Raw genomic sequence first — 9,571 nt, forward strand, 5'->3', positions numbered from 1 at the left:
TGTTGGCCCTGGAATCAGGAAGACTCATTTTCCCAAGTTCAAATCTGGCCTCAGATACTTCCTAGCTGTATGACACACAGTGCAAATCATTTAACACTGTTGACCTCAATTTTCTCATTTGCAAAATGAGCTGGAGAAGAAAATTGAAAACCACTCCACTATCTTTGTCAAGAAAATTCCAAATGGAGTCACAAAGAGTTGGACACAATTGAAACAACTCAACAACAACAAAGGAGCAGTTGGAGATCCAAGAATGGAGTTCAGGAGAAAGACTAGGGTTTGATATCTCCATCTGAGAATACTCTGCATGGAGATGATAGGTGAACTCATGGGAGTTGGTAAGATCATCAAGGAAGATAACATAAGGAAGAAGGCCAACCAAAGAACCCTTGGGTGGGCATGAACTTGATGAAGATCCAGCAAATGAGCCTGAAAAGGACTGGTCACACAGAAAGGGAGAGAACTAAGAGTAAAACGCATCATGAAAATCCAGAAAAAAACGTTTTGTTTTGTTCAACTTTGGAGGACCTTGGTGATTTTGCTTATAGCATCAGATGAAAGAGCATGTAGGAAAGGGGAAATCCTTAGGGCTTTCTTCCCTCTAAGGCCATATGGTCTGAGAAATGAGCCTTTATCCTTGACCTTTTAATGAATTATTTTCCAATCTACAGAAGGCAGTGGAGTTTCAGACCTTATGAGAGCCAGTGGAATCCAGGGGCTACAATACAGGCCAGTTTTATAGAATTTGCATCATCAGTGCTCCAAGGAACAAAGCAATCTTTGAGGATGAGCTTCAGGCTTCTAATCCAATGAAAGGACTCACCTCAAAGTCATTCTCCATCTGCCTCTGAACTTAGTTGAACCAACAGTATCTGGAAACTCAGCTAAGTTTTGAACTTATTCCTCCAGAGACTGATGTGGTATTTGGGAGATCGTTGTGGTGTAGGGGAAATTAGGTCCTGAAGATACTGGAGAAGATATTGGTAGGTTTGGATGGGGAGGTCAAGTGGTTGAGGCTTGGTCCCAGAGCACCAGCAAATTTAGCAAGTTAATTCGATTCACAAGTAGTTTGTAGCTCAACATAAGGATCACTGACTTTCCCAGATCAGAAAGATCTGGTCTTCCTGGGGTTATATAACTACAGGACAAATAGATTTGTTTCCTTTCATTCCAGGTTTCTAATACTTCTTTCAAGATAGAAGCTAAGAAATTCAGGCATAAACAATGTTATCTATTTCATATTTCTACTAATTTCTCTGCCACCATTATGGGAAAATGGAATTTTTTAATTGGAAGGAACCATAGATATAGTCAGATCTAGAAGGGTCAAACTACTTGCAGCCAGTAAAACTCCAGGATTGAAGCCCAACCGGATTAGAATATAATTGGGAAATGTTTTAAAAGGTAAATAAAAATATAATACAACAGATAATGTTCATTTGTAGTTTTCTAAGTTAATATGAGACCTACAAATGAGTTTGATACTACTGATCTAATCCACTTCAGCAAAAGTCCAGGAGTGAAGCACAACTAGATTAGAATAAAATTGGGAAATGTTTTAAAAAGTAAATAAAAACATAATGCAGCATAGATAATGTTTTTCATGTTTCCTAGGAGACATTGGAGATCCAGAGAGATCAGATAACATCCAAAGTCACACAGGTAGTAAGAAACTCAGTTTCTTCTAGGTTCAAAATTAATGCTCTTTCCACTAAACTGCTGATGTAGAGAGTTCCAGGAGTTTTCTGAAGGCTGGGGCATTGAATATGGATGGAAATGCAAAAGCAACCACAGGACATAAAAGAAACCCACATATCGCGCTGGACTGCAAAAGGGAGGCAGCCCCTTGTATTCTTTAGAAATATCACTGGAGACCCCTAGGTGACTAGGAGCCACCCACCATTTTGGTTAAGTTCAGAAATGCTGGAAGGGAATGAGGAAGTAGGGGTTTTATCCATAAAGACATTTGAGAACATTGCAGACTTGGCTTGACTTGATGCTCCCATATCCACCCAAGAGAGTATTTTCCTGTAGCCTCTCAGGTTGACTTTAGTAGTCTTAGAGAAGGAAGAAAGCCACAAGAAGACAGGGTATGAGGATGGTGCCCCCTGAGAACAGGCCAAGGGTCTGGGCAGCCCTCAAGGAGCCATTGCAGAGGTCAGTCTGGCAGCAGCGGATATGTACCCCAGGCAGTTCCTGCTGCTGGCAGTGTCGAGAGGTGGCACAGCCACTGGTGAGCAGGATTCCCAGGACCACTGTGAGGATTCAAGAGGAGAAAAGAAGTGCCACGTTAGGAAGAGAAAAAGGCAAAAGAGAAGATTTAGCCACAAGCACCATTTTAATCTTAGAATCCACAGTCATGGCATTATCCAAATGTACAAAGAGTCACACATTGAGAGACCAGCAGAATCCTAGAGATAAAAGAGACCTCCAGCAACTACCCAGTCATCCAGGACACTCTTCTCCCCGCCTGACCTGTCCAGTTTGTACCTATCTTTCCAGCCCCATCCAAATGTTGCCTCTACCAAGAGACTTTTCCAAATCCATATATCTACAAGTGATTTCCCTTCCCTTTTCGGGTCCCTCGGGTCCCTGTGCTCTCTGAACCTCTGTCATTCTGCTTTCCCATTATCCCTTACTTACATCATTATTGTTTGTTAACTTGGTAACTTCCTGTTAGATCATCAGCTCCCTGAGGGGAGGAACCACATCTCAGCCATCTTTGTTTCTCCCTCAATGCCCAGCACAATTCCATTAACATGTTAGGACTCAACAAGTGTTTATTGAATGAATGAATAAAATCCAAGTCTACCAGTGGCTTGCTGTGTATCACTTTGGGCTGATCACATCCCTCCCTCTGCAAGGAGGATAAAGAACAGAGAGGTCCTCCCAGATTGTCTTTTTAAGGAGGTGGCCCAGGCCAGTCCTGTCTTCATTTCCCACCAGCTGCACTCCTCTGGACTTTTCTAGGTTGCCCTAAACCAGGACTCTTCCCCCTCTTCACTTTTCAGCCTATTTTTGTGTGTTGCCTTTCCTGCATTAGAATGTAAGTTCATTGTGGCAGGGACTGTCTTCTGCCATTTTTTGGTATCTCTAGCACAGGAGGCACTTAATAAATGTTTATCGACTGACTGATCTCTCTGACTTGGTTTTCACTTCTTTAAAATGGGGCTAATAAAACATATCCTTTCTTCCTAACCAGAGTTACGATAAAAGCTAAATAAGAGAATGAATGATAATGGATAGTGTTGAATTTGGAACCTGGGAGCTTGATTCAGTCCCATCTCTGATATTTATTATCTCTGAGACCATGTAATTTTTCCAAACCCATTTCCTCATCTGTAAAATGGAGGGTTTGGACTAAATGTCCTCTAAGGTCTCCTCTTGATAGAAATCTACACTCCTAAGATCTTAATGAATAAATATGAAAATGCTTTAAGGTTAAACAATAATTCAGTTCAGCCAAAATACAATAAGGCACTGAGCCAGGCACTGGGAACACAAAGTCAAAAGCCCACTGGTCCCTGCCCTCAAGGAGCTTATATTCTATCCTTCATATATACCACAAGAAGCCACACAGGGAGGAAAAGATGTGATGTATCCACCCTACCTCTAACCTTTCCTTGGCAGCCATTAGTCCTCTCTAGTATGGCAGAAAGATAGATGGACTCACCACTTTCAGTTTTTATGCAGAATTTGTGCTTGAAGCCCTGGTGTGATTCGGAGCAGGTAACAATCTCTGGCTTGGAGCAACCCGGGGCAATGTGCTGGGTGCCAACCACAATATTGCACGCATAACACTGGAGTCCATGAGCTAGGAGAAAACGGTGGCATAGCCAAGGTCAGGAAACACGGGTTTGGGGCAGACAAGGAGGCCCTTTTGGGCTTCGAGATCAGGTAAGGTGCCAGTTGCCAAACTTCTCCCTGCTTGATATTCAGTCTATTGAGATCTTAATCTCTCCTTTTTTTCCTCATTTCCCACTTGCTCCCTCTACTAAGAAACCTTCTATGGCCCCCTATTGTCTATTGCAGGAGCTTCCCAACTGGTTAACTGTAAAGTCCTAAAGAACTTGAATTTGGAGCTACAGGACTTGGTTTAGAATCTTAACCTTGTTACTTGCTACCTATGTGACCTTAGGCAAGTCATTTCCCTTCTCTTGGGAGAACCCACCTCCTGCTGGAAAGGTAAGAGACACCAGGTACAAACACATACATCTTTGGTGATAGTTACTGTGTGGATTTGTTTTGCCTGGCTATGCTTATTTATTACAAGCATTTTTTTTCTTTCTTTTTCTTGGTTAATTGTGGGTGTATAGGGGATGACTAACAGTGATCCACTTTCCATTCCAAAAAAGCATGTCATCATAACATTTATTAAGATGCCCAGAAAAGAACAAAAGTTCAAAAGGAAGAACAAACAGAAGACTTGTGAAAATAGCATAGAATTCAAGTTATGAGTTTTTTTTTAGTAAGCAATGTGGCCAGTATAGTAGTACATGCCTATAATTCTTGTTACTAGAGAAGTTAAGGCTTTTTTTTAAGGATTTAAATCTTTATTTACTTTAAGTAAATATCAATTAATATTAAGCAGCACTCTCCAATATCTAGATTACTTCTCAAGTTATTTAATTCATAAATTCTTATTTAAGGAAAAAAAAGAAAAAGAATGAAGGTACTTGTCCTATTCTGAAAGTTGTTTGGGTTCAGAGGACTTCTTTGTAAAGATTCTAGAAAAGGGAGAGGGCAAGTCCCAAACTCACTTCCATATGAAGAAGAGGAAATAGGATGCATTCATCAGGGTAGAGCCTCCACCAAATCCAATCAATCATGTTCTTGATTGCTATACACCCAGCAACCTGAGTCACATGTCAGTGACTCAGTGGATCCCCTGAGTTGAGGAGTTCTGTGTGTCAGGGGAGCTAAGCCAATTGCAGTTTTGCACTGTCTAGTACCAATATGGTGGACTCCAAGAACCGGATATGGGGTATGGACGGCACTTCAGGCTGTGAGAAGAAGGGCCAAACAAGCCCAGGTCAGAAATGGAGCCAATCAAAGCTTGTGTGCCAATAAGCAGGGTGCTCAGGCTGTGGGTGTCCACTGTACTTCTCTCCTGGGCAAGATGGGATTAGTCAGTCAATAAAAACATCTCGAAAAACAAAAAGAAAAATAAGCTATGTTAAATGAACATTCACAGTTTCACATAGGATCCTTTTTTGTGTATTCTATTTGAATATGTAAATGCTTTTCTGTGGTGTTTAGGTAATTCTTTTAAAATAACTTTATTAAATGTTTTATTAAAACTATTGTCTTCCAGGGAGACCAAAATGATAATAATAAATAGCTATTATTTATGTAGTTCTTTATACATATTAAGTCATTTGATCCTCAAGTGACTATTTTGATCCTCAAATCTTGACTATTATCCCCATTTTATAGTTGAGGAAACTGAGGCTGAGAAAGAGAAAACAACTTGCCCAGAGACACATAGCTGGTAAACACAAATCAGAGATGGGACCTGATCTCAGGTCTTCCTGATTCCAAGCCCAGCGCTGGATCTACTATACCACATAACTGCCTAGACAAATAGGTAATGATCTCTCTCTTTAAGCCTAGTCCGAGACAAGCCACACATATGAAATTTTATTAACGGGAATCACAAGGCCAAAGAATTTTTCCAGATATTAGTCTAGAAGAACTCTGTAAAAGTTACAGAAACAATTATATCCTTTGACCTATTGAAAATATGCCCTGAAAGTATTAGGAAAAATAAACCAAAAAAAGAGCTATTTTTTTTAAGGTTTTCCCCAGAAGCATTATGTTGTTGCTCTTCAGTCATCCCCAACACTTCATGATCCCAAATTGGGGTTTTCTTGGCAAAGATACTGGAGTGGCTTGCAATTTCCTTCCCCAATTTATTTTACAGATGAGGAAACTGAGGCAAACAGGGGGAAGTGACTTGCTTAGGATCACCCAAATAGTTTCTGAGGCCAGATTTGAACTCAGGAAGATGAGTCTTCCTGACTCCAGGCCCAGCACCCTTCTCTACTGTACCACCTAGCTGCCCAGAAGCATTATATGTAATTATTAAAAATAAACTAGAAGCAGCTTAAATCCCTAACAATAGAGGAATGATTAAATTAATTGTGGCCCAGTAATATAATGGAATAAAATACAATGAATACTGACAAGAATGAAGAATGCAAAGAAATCTGCAAAGTCCTTTTTCTTTATTAAAATAATGCGAAGTGGGAAAAAAAGTTGACCCAAAAGAATGAAATCCCTTCAAACCACAATCCCACAAGAAGAAAAGTGAATGAGTAAATTGACTAAGAAGAAAACCCAATGAGAAGGAATAGATGCCAGAAGAATCTTAAATGAGGGGGATGCAGGTGAGTTGGGTAAGGCAGCTGGGTGGTTCAGTGGATTGAGAGCCAGTCCTAGAGACCAGAGATCCTGAGTTCAAATGTGACCTCAGATACTTCCTAGCTGGTGACCCTGAGCAAGTCACTTAACTCCATTTGCCTGTCTCTTGCCCTTCTGTCTTAGAATTGTTACTAGGTCAGAAAATAAAAGTTCTTAAAAAGAGTCTTAAATTCATTTTAGTTGGCGTCGACATACAATGTTAAAGGTTTAATAAAACATTTGATTAATAGATAATAACTAGCAGTAGAAAGGAGCTTATGTTCAGTTCAGGCCACAAGTGCTACCTAGGGATCTAGAAAGAGCAACTCGTGTTGCTCTTTGGGAGAAAATGTCCCGGATCTGGACCTATAAAGATGGCAGGATCTGAACAGGCGGCAGAGGGAAGGAAAGGCTTTGAAGGCAGAATGAAAAGCATCAACGAAGGAGCTGAGGTGGCATGCTTGTGCCACATTTGTTGTTCAGTCATTTCAGTCCTACTCTTCAGGACGCCACTTTGGGGTGTTCTTGGCAAAGATATATTAGAGTTGCTTACCATCTCCTTCTCCAGATCATTTTACAGATAAAGAAAAGGAGGCAAGCAGGGTTCTGTGACTTAACCAGGGTCATACAGCCAGTATCTGAGGTCACGTTTGAATTCAAGAATTTGAGTCTTCCTGACTTCAGGCTCAGCACTCTCCCTAACCACTTAGCTGCCCCACAGTATGTGGCCATATTCACTACCCTTTCCTTTTCTGGGGAGAATTCTAGTTCCAGACTGTTCAGAACCCAAAGGGTCTGTGACTTGCCAAGGAGCCTGAAAGCAGGATCAAAGCTACATCTCCAGGGTCCAGCTCCTCCTAAAATTCCCTCTACCTTCCCAAAGCCCATAAAAATTAGGCTGTGTGCTCCTTTCCCTCACAGTAAACCTTCTTCAGATGCTTCTGTGTTTTAGGTACCCTGGACAGCCCAAAGACTATCTAAAACACTGGACCTGGGGGCAGCTGGGTAGCTCAGTGGATTGAGAGCCAGGCCTAGAGATGGGAGGTCCTAGGTTCAAGTCCGGCCTCAGACACTTCCCAGCTGTGTGACCCTGGGCAAGTCACTTGACCCCCATTGCCTACCCTTACTACTCTTCTGCCTTGGAGCCAATACACAGTATTGACTCTAAGATGGAAGGTAAGGGTTTAAAAAAATAAAACACTGGAGCCCTTGCCCTGGAGGTTTTTACTTACAATCTGGTTGAGGAAACAAAACATATACAACTAAGCTTTCTTCTGCTAAGGAAACAATCATAACAATAGTTCACACAGGTGGAGAGAACTTTAATGCTTTCAAAGCACATTTCATACATAATTGCATTTGAGCCTCAAAACAATCCTGTGAGTTAAATGCTATTATCCTTTGGGTTTTACAGGTGAGAAGGATTGGAAAATAAGTGACTTGCCTAGGGTCACACAGCTAGGCTATGTCAGAGGTGGGATTTGAACCCACAAGTTTTCTTGGCTCTATCCATTATGCCCCATTGTTTTAGGTCATAGTATGTTACATTAGCCCTCCAGAAGTATTTGAAATTTTATTGGTTAATACATTTATCCAAAGGAATCAGTGTCTCATGTTGGAATTTCAAGCACTGGAGTCAGACAACAGGGTAAAATGTTTGTTCTGCACCCCTCTAAGGTACTTATCATGTAATAAATAGTCTGTGTTATGGGGCAGTTAGGTGTTGTCGATAGAGGGCTGGACCTGGAATCAAGAAAACTCATCTTTCTGAGTTCAAATCTGGCCTCAGATACTGCCTAGCTGAGTGACCCAGATCAAGTCACTTAACCCCGTCTGCCTCAATTTCACCATCTCTAAAATGAACTAGAGAAAGCAAACCACTCCAATATCTCTGCCAAGAAAGTCCCAAAGTGGGATCCCAAAGAACTGGGCAGAACTGGACAACAACAACAAATTGTGTATTATATTATTGTTAAATGAGACACTATTTGTAAAGTGCGTAGCACAGGGGCTGGCACATAGTAGGTGTTTAATAAATGCTAATTTCCTTATTGCCTTATCCTTTTTAAGGTATCATCTTCTCTTCTCCCTCCTCTTTCTACAAGAAAACTCCATCAGAGCAGAGATTATATCTTATCTAAGCTTTATCTTTCTGGAAACCCTTCTCTAGTAGCCCTAAGTATTTAATAAATGTTTATTCATTTGAATTTAAGGGAATGACACCACTGACTTTTCCTCCATATAATGAACCAACCAACACCCACTAAAGGCCCAGCCCTAGTTCTAGCTATGAAACCCACACAGTTTCTGGCACTGAGACTTGCCTCTCTTCTGTACTTCCCACAGAGAGGGAAAGCCCCAAAGTCCTTTTTCCATGGCTCTCCACAGAGGTTCCTCACTCCTCTTTTGAAAGACCAGAATCTTGCCAAGGCTGAAGAAAACGACTTACCAGCTGGAAAGAAAGCAATCAGCATGAGAGGAAGGAAGAGCCCACAGATGGAGCCAACTCCAGACTTGGACAGCATGGAGGCAGAAATCTCCTTTGCTTTCCAAAAGCGAGAAAGGCAGTGATGAGAGGAAAGAGGTTAAGGAGCCCAAGCTTTAACAGACAGCCTCTTCTCTCCAGGGGTCACTTGCAGTGGAGGTGATTATCCTGTGATGCAAATGACCATCTTGTTGGGTCACCTCCTCTTCAAAACATCTAGAATGTCAATGTCCATCTAGAAGAGAAGTTACTTAGAAATAAACTGGTATCTTTGTTAGGCTCTTCTCTCTGCCCTCTAGAGAATGTTTCTGGGTAGGCTGGCTATCATGGTGCTGTCTTCTGAGTCCACACTACTAAGAGGTAGCTGCCTAGTTCTTGTGGCAGAGAGAACGGGAGTGCTCAGGTGGAGCCCCACCAGGGGCAGAGGGGAGGAGGAGATGAGATGCTTCCCCAGCCCTGTTGTTCTTGAAATTACTGACCCTTAATACGATCAAGTTTTAGCTCTAAATCCACTTCGAAATCCTCTAATTCTGGAGGATTAAAGGGGTGGTTGGATTATATTCCCCACCCCCTCATCTTTGAGCTTAGCCTTTCATCTTGGAGAATTGAGCCATGGTGAAGCTATCAAGGAAGCAGATTCTCATGGGAAGGAAAATCACTTCCAGCAAACCTTGACTGTAAAAA

At 41.5% G+C, this 9,571-nt stretch overlaps 1 protein-coding gene across 1 annotated transcript; it reads right to left on the minus strand.

The window, feature by feature from the left end:
- Positions 1-2,058: 2,058 nt before the first annotated feature.
- On the minus strand, positions 2,059-8,927 carry LOC123236707 (lymphocyte antigen 6H-like). Its single transcript, XM_044663088.1, has 3 exons — positions 8,852-8,927; positions 3,674-3,814; positions 2,059-2,255 (listed from the first exon to the last, which is right to left on the minus strand). Exons 1-3 carry the CDS (start codon positions 8,925-8,927, stop codon positions 2,059-2,061), a joined length of 414 nt encoding a protein of 137 aa, XP_044519023.1.
- Between the last annotated feature and the right edge of the window lie 644 nt (positions 8,928-9,571).

Source organism: Gracilinanus agilis, chromosome 2, assembly GCF_016433145.1.
Source record: "Gracilinanus agilis isolate LMUSP501 chromosome 2, AgileGrace, whole genome shotgun sequence".
In the NCBI taxonomy this organism is placed as follows: domain Eukaryota; kingdom Metazoa; phylum Chordata; class Mammalia; order Didelphimorphia; family Didelphidae; genus Gracilinanus; species Gracilinanus agilis.

Excerpts from the sequence above, each read along its gene's own strand:
- LOC123236707 (XM_044663088.1), bottom strand. The coding sequence starts at position 8,927 with ATGCTGTCCAAGTCTGGAGTTGGCTCCATCTGTGGGCTCTTCCTTCCT. Across the intron at positions 3,815-8,851 it reads GATTGCTTTCTTTCCAGCTG|CTCATGGACTCCAGTGTTAT; the intron begins GTAAGTCGTTTT and ends GTTTTCTCCTAG. Across the intron at positions 2,256-3,673 it reads CTGCATAAAAACTGAAAGTG|TGGTCCTGGGAATCCTGCTC; the intron begins GTGAGTCCATCT and ends GAATCCTCACAG.